General features: G+C 44.6%; 1 protein-coding gene across 4 annotated transcripts in view; it reads left to right on the top strand.

Moving 5' to 3' along the window:
• Positions 1-12,207, top strand: part of TRAF3IP2 (TRAF3 interacting protein 2) — a 55,187-nt gene extending 42,980 nt beyond the window's left edge. For 3 of the 4 annotated variants that reach the window (XM_053306024.1, XM_053306195.1, XM_053306265.1), the window contains 3 exons: positions 540-2,352; positions 6,759-6,891; positions 8,496-12,207. In XM_053306024.1, coding sequence (XP_053161999.1) covers positions 540-686 — 147 coding nt within the window. In that variant the 3' untranslated portion in view covers positions 687-2,352; positions 6,759-6,891; positions 8,496-12,207. Of the gene's footprint in view, positions 1-539; positions 6,575-6,758; positions 6,892-8,495 lie in introns of those variants that run through there. The other variant, XM_053305936.1, reaches the window with a different exon arrangement.
• Positions 12,208-18,641: the final 6,434 nt, after the last annotated feature.

Raw genomic sequence — 18,641 nt, 5'->3', positions numbered from 1 at the left:
CCCTACAAATCCAGTGTGGATCAGTGATGGTCCATTGATGAGGTATTCCATCAGTTGTTGGCTAGAGGGGAAGGAATGCACTGCCTCAGGGTCCTGTGATCCCTTGGAACTGTGCATTTTTTCAGTAGGTGCTCCACAGTACCTAAGTAGCGGCGTGTGTGGGCTGCTTTGAAAACTACTGCTTTATGCTAATGTGAAACTATATAATTTTCACTGCATAAGACTGAGAAGTGCATTTTAGGAATATGTCTAGCTGATAGTTAAAGGGCATTGAAATATGATTGATGGTTCATACCACAATGCACTGACAAAAATGCTATACACAGGTGATTTCCACAATGAATTATTCAGAGTGCATCATAAACCCAAAGAGGCAATCCAAAGCATGACTAATTGTTTGTTGAGTTTTGGCAAAGACCCATGAGAGGGAGGCGAGTCAAATGCCTGGACATTTCTGGAAAAACTGCAATGCAGAAAGCAAGGGATTTTATATGGCATTCTCCACCGATCCTTTTCCTCCCACCCTTCCTTCTTCACAGGAGCATGTGCCTACCTGGCTTCAGAACACTCACATCTACAACTGGCCCCAGAATAAAAAGAATATTTTGTTGCGGTTGCTGAGAGAAGAGGAATATGTTGCTCCTCCGATAGGACCTTTGCCGACTCTCCAGGTTGTGCCATTATGAACATACAACAATTGCTTCATATGCACTTTAGTGTGTGGTTCTGTTGGCTGGAAGCCAGGATTCTCTTGGCTTCCCTTTCTGGGTGATGAAAAGCATGTGCACTTGGTCTCCCTCCCTCCCTCCCTCCCCTCCCTGCTAATAGAATTGTCCTGGGTAATGCAAGCCCATGTGTTTTCATTTATTCTGAATGTTTCCTTCTGTGACTGATCAGGCACACCACTTCTCTCTCAGTGTTTAAACAAAGTGCAGATGGAAAGAATGTCCCATCGTTTTTCTTCTGTTTCTAGCAACTTGCTTTCTAAGTTTGTGGCAGAGCGAGTAAATACTGTAAATGATGCTGCAATGAGCAACACAATTGCCATCCCCTTGTTTGCTCTGGGTTCCTTTTGTTGTCAGCCAGATGTTCTTGCATTGCACGATGGCCTCCCACAATCATTTCATGTACACAATAGAATATTTGCCTTTCAGATGGACTCCCATCTTTGTCATTGTAGAGAAACACATGAGCTTTTAATATTTCATTGTGGGTAAACACACATATGAACCTCAGGGTTGCTGTTTGATTATGCACATTGATCAGTGTTTTCATGCTTGATAAAGACTTTATCACTGCTGATGTTGCAAAGCATGGCATAGTCATTTTATGCTGTATTTCGACAGCATGTGTACAAGCTCACCTCTGCACAATCTGAACAATCTACAACGTCATCCCTCTTAAAGTGGAACTACATAGAATCCCCCATGTCAAATGCTTCCCCATACAATGTAAGATCACTTATACTATATTGTGGTTGAGGCTGGTGAGATAGTACAGAGGGTAACAAGAGGCTTCATGCCCTTATCAACAAGCAGTTTGGCAGCAGAGGTTGGAGCAGCACCATGGAAGCACATGCCTGCCAAATGGTTAGCAGCACCTAGCATGGGCCAAAGGGCCTGGGCCAGGCACTACTGCTCATTCAGCACCTGAATAGTGCTACTCTCTCCAGTGTTCTCTCTAATTTTTTCCATCTGTGTGGGGAATGAGTTTTGTTCTGGGCAGCAGTATCAAAGCAGTGTGCGCGCACATGCATTCAGAGTGGGACCTTCCTGATTCAACCTGAGTGGGATCTAAAATTGAATGAGCGGACATAAAAAAACTTGTGAGCGCACGCTCATGCGCATGCCTTAGAGGGAACACTGATTCTCCCCTTCACCACCACACACTGATGCTGTTCACACAAGCAGCCCTACCCAGGCTTGCACAGCCCTACCCAGGTAGGCCTGCTTGTGTAGTGAACCAGGATCAAGGCCGATCCTGGGCTGCTCCGCTGGGTAGCCCAAGGTTTCCACCTGGGCTATTACCCAGGCAGAAGGGTGTGAGTGTGCCCTAGTTTGATCAGGCTACCTGCAGCCCGAGCAGGGGCACATCTGGGTGCCTGGAGTGCTCAGCTTGTGGGGAAATCCCTCAATGCCCCATGCTCTTCATGCGGTATATTGAAGAATTTTATTTATTTGATTTGATTATTTTTACATTTATATTCCACTCTTCCTCCAAGGAACCCATTGAAGGATTTCTGGAGACCAGGCTGCATTTCCCCAGATCTCCATGCTTCTCCTGGCAGCGCTGCTTGTGTGGGTGCATAAGTGGCACTGCCAAGAAGAGGAAGAGGACAATCTCAGGGGGAAGGTAGGAACGATCCTGCCTCCCCTTCCCGCCCCAAAGCTTAGGTTGTGTGAATGACACCCACCACCACCACCACCATACACACACACACACACACCATGCCTTGCTGTCACCTGCAACAATTACTGCTTCAGCAACTATTCTAAAAAGCCAGCCCATGGGGTGTGTGTGTGTGTGTGTGTGTGTGTGAGAGAGAGAGAGAGAGAGAGAGAGAGAGAGAGAGAGAGAGAGAGAGAGAGATTAATTGAAACTCTGCACTGAGCAAGGCAGGAGTTGCTTAGCGGTTGTCACAAGCAGGCAACCAGTCAGCGCTTGAGACAGCCAGCTGCTGCTGGAAATGGAAACAACCGGTTGCTCTTAAGTTCAACTATCTGAGGAAGTTTGTATGCCTGGTTCAAAAGTAGTGAGTGCAGATATGCTTACCACTCAGCGATGTCTGTCTAGATGCATCTTTCTGCTCCCTGAAAATGACTCCTCATCCTTTGCGCCCAGTTCAGTGCTTCCACACATTTTTGAATGTACCACTTCCTGTAACACTCTCATCTTGCCTCACAACAGGGGGATTAAAGGAACCTGAATAGATGTCCATGCACTGGGGCAGGAGAGGACACTGCAGCATATTGTCTAGTTGTCTCATGTTCTTAAAGCTACAAACACCATTTCTGAGTGAGCCCTTAACCAGGAGAATCAAATATCCTTTCTGTAGCTGTGTTTTTAAAAATTGTCCAAACTCTTTGTTGTTACAAATTTGTTACAAATGGCTCCTCAAAGAGCTTGGACAATTTAAAAAAATATAGCCACAGAAAGGATATTTGATGCAAAACTGCGCCCATAACAGCTGCGCTACAAGTGGGTTCCTCACAAGTGTGGCTATTATTATCTCTAAATCAGTCCTTAGACTTCACGCAGAGAAATTGGCGATAGCCAGCTTTCAAAAAGGTATGTATATCATACTAATCCCTTACATAAACTATTGCAGATATAACCAAAATATATTGGTATATATCTTACCAATAACTGCTCGCTTCCCACCACTGCGTACAATTCCTTCATATTTAGGCTCAGTTTGGCACCCTTAAAATAAGAAAGCCAAGACTTATTGCTATATGGGTAACAAGAGAAACGTGAAACTTTGACCAGAAGAGCAGCATAATTGAAAAGGACCGTTGTTAAAAGTCTAGCCGTCCTTATCTCTAGCTAGCAGGGTGAACAGTAAAGCAGAAATCGGGAATGTTAATAAGATGACTACGATTAACCGTAGTAAAGTTCAAAGGCAGAAATAGTTTGTAGCTGTGCAATACACAAACGAGACAGACCGTTGAAGGGGAAAGATAATTACTATAATTTATCACATGTCCACATTAATGAAGCTCGGGTGAATACCTGGCTTTAAAAGAAACAAAGCTATACTTCCCTGTACAACAAGTTTACCATGGCAACAGGCAGAAAATGAACCCCTTGTCGTGCTCTATCATTGTAGGGGCAGAGTAGGTTTGACTTACAATTGAAAGTAAACATTCATGTACTCAAATCAACCCTGTGGGCAGGCCTTACTAAAGTAGTTATCTCTATGTGGTTCCCCCTGTCACTCTGATCACTAGCCAGAGACTCTTATCTGTTCATTCAAATATTGTTCTTGGTTCGGTTCATAATAGCAGGAAACCCTTAACCTGGGTAATGATAAATTGCAGTGCTGTCAGTTTGGGGGTGATTGTACATGTTTTTTAAGCTTTTAATTAGTTATCTATTTTTATATTCCTTTGTATTTCTTATTGTGCAGTTTTTATGGTTTTATATTGTTTTAAATGTTTTGTAAACCGCCTTGACATTATTTTAATGAAAAGCAGTATAAAAATTTAACAATAAATAAATAAATAAATATGGGGTGGGGGCAATTGCCCCAATATTTCAGGCCACATGAGATCAAGCTTCCGAAGTGCTTATATCTATGACCTAAGCACTGATGCTGTACACTGAGCATCTGGATGTTGCTAAAACATGAATTAGCAACCCTGTCTGTTACTTTTACACAGTTTCTTTAATTTGAACAGGACGAGCGAAGTAGCCAATACTTGTAGCACTTGTTCCTTTAGTGTTCCTCTGTCACAGATTTCTACACACTGTATTGAACTTCTCAGAAACTGTACAGAAGCTCATGAGTTACACTGTAACCACAACTGTTAGATAAGACAATGATGCTCCTGGCTGCTCCAGAAGAGGGTAGCCCTGTTTTTTTACCCAGCATTTTAACAAGGTTTTTTAACCTAGCATTTTAACAAGGTAAAATGAACCTGTGGTTCTTTTCACAGGTCTTGATGACCTGTGGATCATCAGTAGATGATTGTGTGACCACTGCTCATCTGCTGGGGAAGGCAGGCAAGCTCCTGCCTTCCCCACAAACCTCCCCAGCAGTGGCGTGGAGTCATGTGAACAACTTCAGTATTTGTGCAGTCAAGAAGCAGGGGCAGAGCTTAGATTCTAAGCATATATAAAAGCCTTCCACCGGCTGTTTAGCAAGAAAGGTCACTTTCTCCAACAGTGCACAACCCAATTGTGTTTAAACCCGATCAGTAGTCTGATTTGTTGTTGCTGCTGTGTTTCCACCATAATTGTCACCGTGATAATTGGCATTTGAACTTGATCTGTTTTCCATTGCACTATGATCACAGATCAGTTTACCCTTCCATTACAATTGCACTTAAATACAGCTGTTGCCAGAACTTCTCCATCATTCCAATTTTTCTATTCCAGAGAGAATAGCTCATCCCCTTGTTTGGGATCCTGTAATAACCATCATTTTCTTCATCAAACTATGGTTATTTTTCCTAGTCTATACTAAGCCACATAAGTGGCAAGCACAGAGCTTGGACCAAACTCTGTAAAACCAGAATCAGATATCAATAGATGCTTTATTAAAATATAGGTGGATTTAAAAGGAAACATCAGCCAACATCCTGACTTACAAAGCATACCACATTTGCCGCTTTCCAGAGTAGAGCAACATGAATGGTTGCATGAGGGGGGAATTTCACCTTGCTCTCCTTCCCTCTGAAGTACTCCATGACCCCCCCAAAATATGTCAGTGAGAGCTGCACTATCTTCAGGGACATATTACCAGAAGTCACAGACTGCTTCAAACGAAAGAGAAAATTGGCAAAACTCACCCCCGCCCCTTGCATGACTGCCCACACTGCTTTATTCTGGAACACAGCAAATATGTGCATGCTTCCTTTGTTGGACACACACACACTTCGTAAGTCAGGATGTCAGCCACTTTCCTGTACTGAGCCATATACTAGATCTCTGTTCAAATGTGACTGCAGCTGTCTAGGATTGTTCAATCTCTATCCAGGATTGCTAGATCTTTTGATACCTTGGGCAGACATAAATATGCACACTTGTTCATATTTGAGCAACATTGCCGTTACAGTTCTAGAACACTGTATTTTGGTTCTGTGCCCTATCTGTCCAAAGCACAAGGACGTTTCTTCCTCTGCTTGCCCCTACCCACAAAGCTGCATAACGGGTGCTGCCTCTAGCTGCAGCTCTGATCCAACCACAGACAGAGCATATCACTTTCAGTTATCCCTGCAGTACAAAAATCAAACCCATCACATTCTTCTTATTAAAGTAATAAGTAATAATAAAGTAAAAATGTAGTGGGGGTGGGGAAATCACACCCTTAATAAAAGAGGCTTAGACAAATTCATGGTGGACAGGTCTATTATTGGCTACTAGTCTGGTGGCTATAGGCCACCTCCAGCCTCAGAGGCATGATGCCTCTAAATACCAGTTGCAGGGGAGCAACAGCAGAGAGAGAGCACACCCTCACCTCTTGCCTGTGGGCTTCCCAGAGGCATCTGGTGGACCACTGTGTGAAACTGGATGGACCTTGGGCCTGATCCAGCAGGACTGTTCTTATTCATCATGCTTAAAACATCTTTTTAGACAAGGGCTATGCCATTCTTTTATTGAATATCAGTGTTGATTTGAGAGACATTTTATGCGTGTCATTCCAGTGTTCACTGTTTCTGTAAATGCATTGCTGTTACACTGAACATTGCACAAAGTCAGGTTTTCAGCTACAGTTTCCAGCAAAAAAAAAAAGACAGCAAAAATGCTGCAAAATGGATATCATGACCATTTTCTGTACATGGAACCCATCACTTCTTATTCCTTTGCCTCTTTGCTCACCTCTGCATTAAAATTTTCATTTGGGACTTGCTTCCATTTGGTATATATGGTTCCTTGCTTATACTTTATGCAATTCAATCCATTTAATGCATGAGCACTTTAGCATAAACTGGCCTTATGTTAAAGTCAACAAGGCAGGCTACAATTCAGTCAAGTTCTCAGACTAAAGTTTGGACAGGATTATTGTGTGTATTGACAGTGTTTCTTGTCAGCAGGTCATCCAGAAATGATTTCTGGGGAAGAAAAATCTTGGCTTCCAATGAAGCACTGTGGGCTTTGGTGGGATACTGGATGCTTTACCATGGAGCTGTGCAAATCCAGCCTTCCCTGTGCTCCGCCACCCTTTATGTATGTCTCTGCCTTTGCATGTTGGCTTATATACACATTTTTGCCACAAAATTCTTCCAACTGCAACCTTCATTCCAGAGTTCAGGGAGTAAAATCCAGATTTCAGTCTTCAGGCAAAGTTGGTGCCACCTCACCTCACCACAGCTGGTCCGGGCCCACTTCTCACCACCACTGCCACCTCCTCTTTGCTGCTGCCCGCTTCTGCCCCCCATCTTTCTTTTCCCAGGCTTGGGCTTGGGCCTGCCTCTTCTGCCACATTGTTTCCCGCCGCCGCCACTTCTTCACAGTGGCCGGCCCGGGTCAGGCCTGTGCGGCTCTGCCACCCACCCAGCCAGACCCAGCCTCCTATCCTCACCACTGCCGCCTCCTTCCCCTCGCCACCGCCTCCCTGCCGCCCATTTCTGCCTCTACATTTTCTTTTTCCCCCTGCCGGTAACTGGTCCTGGGCCTGGCTCCTGCACGCATCCCCACATCTGCACGCATTTCCACCCGCCACGCACTGGCTTAGTGAAATTATTATATAGACTAGTGATTTTAAGCCCGTTAAATTAACGGGCGCTAGTTGGTTTACGTTTTTCCCCTCTCCTCCACCTGGCTGGGCCCACCGCCTCCTCTGGCCCCACACTCTTGCCTCTCTTCCCCTCCCTCCCACCCCAATCTCTTGCCCTCCCTCCCCCTCTCACCCCTCTCTCTCACCCTCCCCTCCCTCTCACCCTCCTGTCCCAGTCCCTCTTGCCCCTTTCCCCTGCCCCACTCCCACTTGCCCTTCCCCCTCGCCCACTCCCTCTTGCCCCTCCCCTCGCCCACCGGCCCGCCGCTCCTCCTCCCAGGTGGCAAACAGTTTACTTTGGAAGCGGCGGTGAAGCAGCAGCAGGAGGCGGCGACTGGGTCCGATGCCGGCCGCGGCGGGCCCGCCACGCCACACGGCATGCCGTGGCCGCTGCCGCAGCTTGTTCGTCGTTGCAGGCGGCTGCCGGACAGCCACCGCTCCCCCCATTCCCATCTTCAGCCCCTGGTATCGGGGCCCACTGCGGGCTGCCCTTCCGCTGCCGGGCCAGCCCCGCAACCACCAACCGTCGCCCTGCCGCCACCGCCGCCATGGGTCCTACTCGCCGCCGCAGCCATCCAAACCTCAGCCATCTTTTGGACTCTGCTCCCTCATGGCCGCCAAGCTCCATACGGCCGCTTCAGCGGCAGGGCCGGCCCCGCCGCTGCCACCTCCGCCCTCCCCAGTCCCCGCTTCTCCTCCTTTCACTTTGGGAGCCAACATGGCTGCCTGGTGCCTGCGGCCGTATCTTTCTCGGACGTTCTGGGCATGCACTCCACACATGCCCAGAACAGCTGAGAAAGACATGGGCAGACACGGGATTACACTTTAGCCTTTTATTATAGAGGATAGTTCTTGAAAGTAGTTGGTCTTGTGTACAGGGTTCTTGTGTTTAAAAGCCCCATTCTTAAAAAGTCCCATTCATGTTATACAGGGTTGGCCTGACCACTAAGCAGACCTAGGTGATTGCCTAGGGCTCCCATTGGTGGGGGGCACATTAATGGTACCAGAATATAGCACTGTCAATTATTCTTTCTCTCCCTCTTGTATTGTACAGGCTGCACTCTCTCTCTCTTGAATATGAATTGCCTGCCTCAGCATTCATTTCCAAAAAGAAAGAAAGCAATGGTCTCAGACTGGATTTCCAGGTTAACAGCAGCATCGTTTCATCTCTGAAGTGTGAGCTTTGCCCCCATAAGAGAGTGGGAACTCTCTCCCACTGTATCCTCAAACCAGCATGGGCTAATCATTACTGGTTGTCCACGCAGGCTGGTCATTTGACTCTGAGAATGAGAAGCAGTTCTTGGCTGGCAAGGTGCCAAAGTCAAACTTTGCCCAGGGCACCAAAGCCCCTAGGGCCAGCCCTGATGTTATAACTTGCAGCAATGATTCTGTAATACAATGCAGTAAAATACACTGTACAAAAATGTACGGAGTCTACATTGTAGACTTGACTTTAAGGGATTTCAAGCCTAATGTAGCTAAAGCAATTCTGGGCCAAAAAAAGCATATTTCTCAAGAGCAGGTCCATGTCAAAGAAAATTACTCAAGATCTCCACATAGTATTGTTGATCCAAGGATGTTCTGTTTTTCATTTCTGTAAGCAGTACATTTTTGCCTTGATCTTTGAAGAAAGCATCTGCCAGGCTTGGGTTACCCCCTAGACAAGTATTGTGAAAGGTTACACAATCAAACAAGGGAATGAGGGCAAAGATAGTAAAAGACTGCAGTGACCTGTATGGGATCCGATAGGATCTGAGCTGTCAATGACTGTCCAGGAGAGAGATCTTGGGGTCGTGATAGATAGCTTGTTGAAAGTGTTGATTCATGGCATGATGTGAAAAAGACCAATTCCATGCTAGGGATCATTAGGAAGGGTATTGAAAATAAAAATGCTAATATAATGCCCTTATATTATATGCGGCCACATCTGGAGTACTGCATACAGTTTTGGTCATCGTATCTTAAAAAGGATATTGTAGAACTGAAAAAGGTACAGAAGAGGGCAACCAAGATGATCAGGGGCCTGGAGCAGCTTCCTTATGAGGCTAGGCTACAACATCTGAGGCTCTTTATTTTGGAAAGAAGGAAGATGTGATAGAGGTCTATAAAATTTTGCATGGAGTGAATAGAGAGAAATTTTTCTGCCTCTCATACAATACTAGAACCAGGGGTCATCCCATGAAACTGAAGGTCGGGAAATTTAGGACTGACAAGAAAAAGTACTTTTTCAAACAGCACATAATTAATCTATGGAATTATTTGCCATGGGATGTGGTGATGGCCACTAGCTTGGATGGCTTTAAAAGGGGCTTAGACAAATTCATGGACGACAGGTCTATCAATGGCTACTAGTCTGGTGCCTGTGGGCTATCTCCAGCCTCAGAGGCATTATGCCTCTCAATACCAGTTGCAAGGGAGCAACAGCAGGAGAGAGAGCATGCCTTCACCTCTTGCCTGTGGGCTCCCCAGAGGCATCTGGTGTGCTACTGTGTGAAAGAGGATGCTGGACTAGATAGGCCTTGGGCCTGATACAGTAGAGCTATTCTTATGTGTAAACAACCCAAAACACAACAAATATAAAACAGAATAAAAATAATTAAAACAATTAATGAAATAAAACATGAGCTCTCTCTCCCCTACTGGTGTATGTACATTGCAGTTTGCCAGGCCATTAACCAGCAACTGGAGGTTCATTTGCACCTTCCATATTTGCACCTGGGAAAGAGAGCAGGGTGCATGGGCCTCCCATTGTCAGAAATGCCCCAGAAAGTTGCAGTGCACGTGTACCCAAGAGGGAGGGGAAGCAGGGCTATTTCATGCTATGCTAATTCTCCACATTCAGGTGGTTCTTCCTCCTGGGCATTTTCCGGACTACGAGATTTGCAACGGTTAATGCGTTGCAAACTGTGACGGAATAGTGCAACAGTTTCAAAACAAAAGTAAAGGTTGTGTAATGCTTCATTGGAAGCTGGTGGCCATTCATATTTTCCATCTGCTTAAAATATTTTCCAGGCAGGAGTGTCCATATTCTCAATGAAACGCATTTATCTGCCCCTCCTCCTACTCTGTTTCGGCCAATGGAGTGGAGTGTGTGTGACGTGACTTTTAAAAAAAAAAATTATTTGGGGAGTGAAAGGGAATCATCTGGTGAGCTTGGAAGGGGGGAAGAAAGGAACTGGCACGGCTGGGTGGGTGCTCTCTTCCATGGTGGGGGCAGCTGTAGCAGCAGCAGCCTCTGCCACTCCTCCCTAGTCAGTGCCCAAGGCAGAGCCTCGCTTGAGCCGGGGAGCCTTGCGGTGGAGGTCAGGAACCTTTCTCCTCTCCACCGTCGCCCTCACTGCTTCTCTCCTGCCGGGCCTTCTCCTGAGGAGGGAGGATGGCAGCGGCGTACCTCCAGAGAAATGAATAAATAGGAGGGAAGAGGCAGAGGGGAGGCGAGCGCTCTTCCAGTGAGGGCTGTGGGATTGCACAGAAGTAAATGAATCATGATTCAGTTCAATGGGCTTCTTTTTAGTAAGTGACTGTTCTCTCTCCCTGCCCTTTGCCTTGCAGTATTTATTTATTTATTTATTTATTTATTTATTTATTTATTTATTTATTTAACATATTTGTATACCGCCCAAAAGGCAAGTTTCTGGGTGGTTTAAAACAAAACAATAAAAACAACAAATAAAAAGGTTAAAATATTACAACAATTTAAAACTTTAAAATGTTAAAACTATTAAAAATCATCAAACAATTAAAACAGTATCTAATTAAAAGCCTGGGTGAACAAATGTGTCTTGACTGCCTTTTTAAAAGTTGTAAGAGATGGGGAGGTTCTTGAGCAAGTGGGATTGCACAGAAGTAAATGATTTAGTTCAATGGGCTTCCTCTTTAGTAAAAAGTGCACGAGAAAGGGTTGGATTCAGGAAATCTGCTCAGCTGCTCTCCCCTCCCCTTCTGTGTTGACAAGCTCAAGTTATGTTGGGAGCAAGTGGAAGAGGAGGGAGGTGTGGGGTTTGGGATCTGTGGGGAGGAAAGGAGGGGAAAGCCGAGATTTCTCCCTGCCTGTTTCTCTCCCCGCAGCGCTAAGGGGACAGAGGAAGCAAGCACGGGCAGGGGAAGGCAAAGAACTGTCCATACTGCAAAACGCTACAATGCATAAAATGTGGGAAAGGTTCCCTACAATGGAAGAATACAGTTACTTTCCTGCAGCGCATTTACGATGTTATAGGGCAAAAATGCATCATTAAAATTCAAGGCATGGGAAATGTGAACGGCACCCAGCTAACAACACAGCGACACCAATGTGGAAACACAAGCAATACGGTGGGGCATGTAATCTGGGAATTGCCCTGGGGATGTATTATGCCCTGAATCCTTGGAATATCAAGACTGGTTCAAAGGAAGCACTAGATAGAATGAACATAGGGAAACTGACAAATTCATCTAGGAGAAGGAAGGCTACCTATAAAGACATATTACAATATTAGGAAACTATTTATTACATTCAAGAACAACGTGTTGCTAGGTTGCAAAACACACAAGATCTGTACTATCAATTGTATAATTAAAAACACTGAGAAGGGACTCGTGTCTATGCACACAAGAAACACATCTTATCAAGCACAGCTTACACAAACTTCAGTTGCAGACAGAGCACTACAGAGACGCTGCAACAACTGTAGGGGCAGATATGCCAGTACAAATGTTACAGCTTTTGCAGACAGCTAACTGTACATTGATTTACACTCTCTTATTAAAGCCTTTGTAAGTTCTCTGAAGCTTCTTTGTAAGACTATTTTTCTTTGGGTACTTCCTTTCTGTGCTCCTGAATTAGGATAAGAGAGAATGAACTTCCTGAATCATTCACTTCACCACAAAGAAACTCATTGTTTTCTGACCAATATACATCAGTATACAGTTTTGTGTGGAAGCTCTGAAGACTCTTGCAGAAGAATAGCTTATTCTCCCGGATCCATTTGTTTAATGAAGTGGATCATGTGATAAATGTGCATAATGAGTTTTCGAGTTGCCAGTGGAAATCCTAAGCAGATAAAATGTGAAATCTCACAGGCATCACTATATGCATAACAAGCCGATCACACAGAAGCAAAGTCATTTAGATGATGCTTCCTTTTCAAACCAGAATTAGCAAACATCTTAGTGCTTTCCACCTGAAACCTTGTGACTCATCAAGCTGAATCATTCTCAGTCCAGGACACCTCATACAAATTTATGAAAAATAGCAAGTTGCTAATTAATATGCCATCTTATATTTCTAAAACCTTTGCTGCTATTGCAGGGGGAGGGATACATAGATTCTTCAGCAAACCATTTGCTCATTCTTCTTATGCAAAGATATATTACTATCACATAATGAGGCTATTCACATGAGCAGCCCAACCCAGGCTAGGGCAGCCCAGTGGGGCCGATCCTGGCACTTCTGCCCCTGCAAGCCCATGTAACCTGGCCCTTAACCAGCGTTAGAGGGTGCGAGCACCCCCTCAATCCCAGGTCCAGGATAGTGTGTATTATTTATTTATTTCATTTGGCATTTATATGCAGCTTTTCAGGCAAACCTCATGCAGCACGCCTGGAACCAGATGCCTAGAGCACCTGGCTTAAGGGGGAATCTCTAAATGCACTGTGCTACTCGTGTGGTGCACCTTGGGATTCCTGGAGCTGGGACCCATTTTCCCGACCTCTGGCTGCTCAGAGCAGCATGGAGCATGTCGGCTTGTGATGGTGTGCCAAAGAGCAGCAGGACAGTCATCTGGGGGAAGGTAGGTCCAATCCTGCCTACCAAATGTTCTGGGGGGCCTCCCATGCCCGCCCCATCACTGCCTCCATGCCCGCACTCACCAAAAGAGAAAAAAGAGAAGGGATTCTCTGGGCTGCTGCTGCCTCTCTTTCCCCCTCTACCTCTTTCCCCTGGCTCTGGTTTAACTTTAACCCTGGAACCTTTTACCTCTGGAGGCTTTTCCAAGCCAGTCTCTGAACAGATATTGAAGGAGACTCAGAGAACTTTGCAAGATTGTGGAATAGCAGAGGAAACGATGAGGGGTGTGTCAGAACAAGACATTAGGGAATGGCTCCGCAGATATCAAGAAAATGCAGGGTGTGTTAACCATCAGAGGTTGGGGAGGGAAAAATACTGGAAATGAGATATTGAGATAGTTTTCATGACTAAACCAGGTGGAGAGGGGAAGTTGAAGGGAAGACATGTTCCTACCTGCCTCCTCCCAGACAACCAGAGCTTGCTGGGCTCTGCTGCTTGTGTGCCCATACGATCTGAGAACGCCAGTACTAAAATTGGGAGCTGGGGTCCTCTAGCTATACTACAATGCACTGCAGAAACAGCAGAGGCAGCCCTCAGTATTACAGCAGCTCTGCCCTGCCTGGCCCCTCTTTTCACCCAACTTTATGATAAAGATGGCCACCTGAAGCTCAGGAGCAATTTAAAACGTCCTCGTGCTGCAGACAACCAAACTAAAGGTAGGATGGACTTTTATGTCCTACTTTACCAGGGGTGTAAATGTCTTTGGACAAGGGGAGACAAATGTCTCTAGGCCCCCCCCCAAGGCCCCTTAGCCAGTCCACCTTGCCTTGCCTGCTGGCCCCTTCTCCTACTAGCCCTCTTGCTCTGGCCAGGGGAATGAAGCAGCCTGCAAGCTGCTGCAACCCCTTCAGTCTCCACCTCTCAGCTGTTCGGTGGGTGGGTGGAGCTTCCATAGAGGCCTCCCTGAAGGCTGAAGGCTGGCAGGCAGGCAGGAAGGAGGCAGGGTGGCCAGCACTGGCTGCCCTTGCCCACCACAGCTCTGTCCAGCTTTTGACTCTTCAGGCTTAGTAATGGAGGTAGGATGTGATTTCTTTTTTGTGGTTATTCCCCTGCCCCGGATATTTAGGGACTGCTTGACATAGAGTTTTAATATAAGGTGGGGAGGATGAAGGGCAGATTGAAATGACTCTGAATATTTAATTCAGAGATTGAGGCATTTGCTGGTTTTACTTTTTTTAAAATTAAAAATAAATTAAAAAATTAAAAAGCAGTTCCACCCCAATATGGAAGAATATGCCCTTTGCCTTCATTTAAAAAAACAAAAACAAACCATTTCATCCCCAGTCTTTAGATCACCTGGAATGACTGGGCATAGGGCTTTGGTTTTGAGCAGAGAGATGTGGGAGGAATGTGTATATTTAAATTGAAGTGGATTGGACAAATTGTTGGTTTTTAATATTTTTTTAATTAAAAAAAATCTAAAAAGTCCTGTAAGTGGCTTGTTTTGTGACAAAAAATTACAAAGTCCTTTAGGTTTCAGTGAAATGTACTTCCAGCTAAATGTGGTTAGATTTACTGCCTGAGGCTGCAATTTTCTACACACCTACCTGGAAGCAAACTGTACTGAATTTGTTAGGATTTATGAGAAAACATACATAGGATCGCATTGCATGGTTGAAAGTCTCCTTTGTTAATCAGCAGTGAGGGGCCCATTTTAAATCTCATCTTCAGGTCCACTCCAACCTTGCTACGCCCCTGTACCTTACATTTCGCCTGGGTAGCAAGTATGGGCTACCCGGGGACAGAGCTGCTTTTCAGGAGAGCTCCTGCTGCTACAGACGACCAGACATTCCTGTTCTACCCAGGAATCTCTAGTCGTGAGAACAGCTCCATTCTGTGTCATATGGAATCTAGAGACTATCTTGGATATATCCAGAGTACAACCTTGTCTCTGTTTGGTATTTCTAGTGAAATATCAGAAAAGGTAGGTTGGACTGGAGACCCCTGAGCTCACTCAACAGCTTCTGAACATGCAACCTGGTCATCTTGGGATTAGAATACCTTGGATTGGGGTTGGCCAATGCCATGGAACAAGTGATAAATCAACATCTCTAGGCTTGTTTGATTGTGTCACTGGCATGTGGCCAAAGAGGGCTTCTCTGTCAAACAGCAGACTGGGAGAGAGTACTTGAGAACAAGCCTGAGGAGCAGAGAGATCATGTTGGTGTACTGCAGTGCAATTGCTCCAGCCACAGCTTTCAAGGCACAGCCTGTCATATGGTGAGATTAATGTATTTGCTCCTTGGCCAAGGTGAAGGCTTCATTTGGAATAATGAAGACCAAGATTTGTAATGTGGAAGATGTTCAAAGAAAGATGTGGACTTTTCCCAGAGGAGATACTGGTAGTGTGACATACAGGCTTGATAACTGGCAAAGTGCAAGGCTAACACAGAAACAGAATAAACCATTCTGCCCATCATCAGTGAGGCAAATCATGTTCTAGTTATAAGCTGCGGACATATAACAACTTCTCACAAGTCACAAGACTTGTACAAGCTAACTGCATCTAGTTTTTCTAGTCCTAAAGGGCAGAACAAACTTGTGATATAAGAACATAAGATATTCTAACAAATAAGGCTTCTTGAAAACCAGCTGGAAGTAATAATAAAGCTAGCATATGAACATCAGGGCAGCATTTGATGCAGTGCAAGGAGCTGTGGTGAGAAGAGAAAAACAGGCAGACTTCTCAGGGACACGTGGAAGCACTTTAGACATGCTCACGGGACTCCTTGAATCCTGGCTCAAGCAGATCCCATGTAGCAGACTAGAGATAAAAAGTGGGCCCTGGATCTGAAAAGACTACAGGTATAAACATCCACACAAATCAAGGCACAAGTTGCCTCTAGTACTGACCAATGTAAAAATGTTCACCCTCTCTTAGCTCATAATATTTTACATATGTATCCATTTATTAGCCTACTTTCCAGTAGACTTATGAGATCACCCGGCATTCCATGTGTGTGTCCATCCGTGTGTGTGTCCCCCACTATCAACTTGGCAATGCCTGGACCAATATAAACCAAATTGGGTACCGCAGTAGGGACACATAGGGACACTTCAACAGCGTAGATTGTGATCATGTCATCCACCCCAGGTCAAGTTGGTGGATGCATGAACGTTTGAGGCGCAATTGGGCCAACTTGTGAACCGCCTAACCAATTTGAACCAAATTTGCTATAGCTGTAGGGACACATAGGAACCCCTCAATGGTGGAGTTTGTAATAAGGTCATCCTCTCTGATTCAAGATGGCAGACACGTGAACTTTGAAGTGCAAGTGGGAACCGATTTGGACCAAATTTGGTACAGTTGTAGGGACACACAAGGATACTTCAGACATATAGTTTGTGATTATGTCATCCTCTCTGATTCAAGATGGCAGACACATGAACATTTGAGGTGCAAAAGGGTTAACTTGTGAACTGCCTAACCCATTTGGACCAAATTTAGTCCAGTTGTAGGGATAGTGAAAGGCAGATTAGTTCTTACTGGAACAACTTTTATTAATATTATATAATTGTATATAATTATGTAGTTGTGAGAAAGTAGCACTTTTTCAGTTACACAGCAAGGAAATGTAATCTCAGTTCTGCTGGTAGTAAGCAAGGAAGGCCTGAACAATTTAATGAATATGACTTCTTAGTAACATGGCAAATTCAGATCTGGTGCTTCTGCTTCTGTGTCCCCATTTGAACCTGCAGTCTTCACAGATCTGAAAAGAATTATAACTCTTGCTATATAACTAGACCAATATGAGTGACTATTTTTAGACTTGAACAGACTCCTTATTTAGCCCTGATAGAACACAAAGGATTGTTTTCTGCTGCTCAGTGAAAAAATGTGTAACTTTTCCAAATGTAACATGAAGCACTGTGCAGTTTCTGCTGAAGGACAGCCTTACTTCAAGAAACCACAAGCAGAACAAATTATGAAAACAAAACTGTAATTAATTCTAAATGTGGCTTTTTACTGCTTTGGAGCTATAGCAGAGTAACTATAGCTCAACTAGTTAATCACTCTTTATTTATAACAACATCATCAAAATTCAGATAACTACTGTACTGCTGGGTTTTATTTTTTTAAAATAAACTTCCAGGCCCCTCATGTTATTTTCTACAACCAGTTAAGAATGGGACTCTTAGTTGAAACAGAAAACTTGCAAAATCAAGGGGTTTCAGTCAATTACCCAACACTACCAAAATATGTTTAGTTCTCAATGAAAACCACATGTTTAGTGTTTGTTTTTAAAGTTATCCTTGAGCTAAAAAGTTACATTGCTTTACAGTTCACTGTGAGAAAGAGCAGCAGCTCTGTGTAGTTTTTCAGGAAGGCTCCATCTCTGCATAGGCTACTTCACAGGACTGTGTTCACAAGACTGTTGTAAGGATAAAATATGATCAGCTTAATATGCCACCCTGACATCCTTGAAGGGAAGGATAAAAATATGATGTATAAAATTAATGCTGATTTCCATTTTACAGATTGTAGCAATAGTCAGGCTTGAGGGAGGACTAGGTCTCAATTACAGTAACTGCTTGGAGAATGAGCATTTCCAAATAAGGAAGAAAGCCCGGGAGATTCAAATCCCTGTGGAGTGAGGGGCAGGGTTTACTGGACAAGAGCCTATAGAGGAGTAGGGTAGGGATGTGAGAGTTCAGTTCTTCCCTGGAGGCCTCTGAAAGAGGTCTGATCAGCAACTATTGTAGGACAAAGGGAGCCTAACAGCCTTGGGCTGGGAATCAACTGGGAGTTCCTTACCTGGAAGTAAGTAGGAAGGATCAAGACCAGTTTAGCTAGACGCAACAGGGAACTTATTTTTGTTTAAGTGCTTGGATCTTACTGCATGGTTCTTGTAGTTCTTGGGGATGGCCTTTACTTGAATGGAAGCCATGATTGTTGATGCCTCTATAGTTTTCTTTATCAGCCAATTATTAATAAATCCTTATTGTTGTTAAAGAGTGTCACTCCTAATTGGGTCCTGCTCCTGAAGGCCTAAGACTGCTCAAGCCTTTCTTGTAGGGAGGGGTTTTCCATTTTACTCTCCCAGAATATTCCCTTGGAAGGATGAACATGCTCATACAAAGTGGATGGGGGCAGCCTATCCGGGACTCCTCACAGCTAGAAGAGAGATTTGCTCCCCCGCCCTTCTTTTTTTAATTGTTACAGAGATGAACACTGAAACTAAGCAATTGTGACTTGTCCAAGGCCAGTAAGCCGATGGCTGTGCTGGTATAAGAACTGAGGTCCCCAAAGTTCAAGTAGAAGATGTTTTTCTAGTCTACAGAAGCCAAATTTCTGGTGAATGCAATCATCAAAATGAAATGAGTGTAACATCAGAGGCACTTCACTTATAGAAATATTGCAGCAGAGACAAGAAT

Source organism: Hemicordylus capensis, chromosome 1, assembly GCF_027244095.1.
Source record: "Hemicordylus capensis ecotype Gifberg chromosome 1, rHemCap1.1.pri, whole genome shotgun sequence".
In the NCBI taxonomy this organism is placed as follows: Eukaryota; Metazoa; Chordata; class Lepidosauria; order Squamata; family Cordylidae; genus Hemicordylus; species Hemicordylus capensis.
The sequence above is the reverse complement of the archived record's forward strand: the minus strand, read 5'-3'. Positions and strand labels throughout refer to the sequence as shown.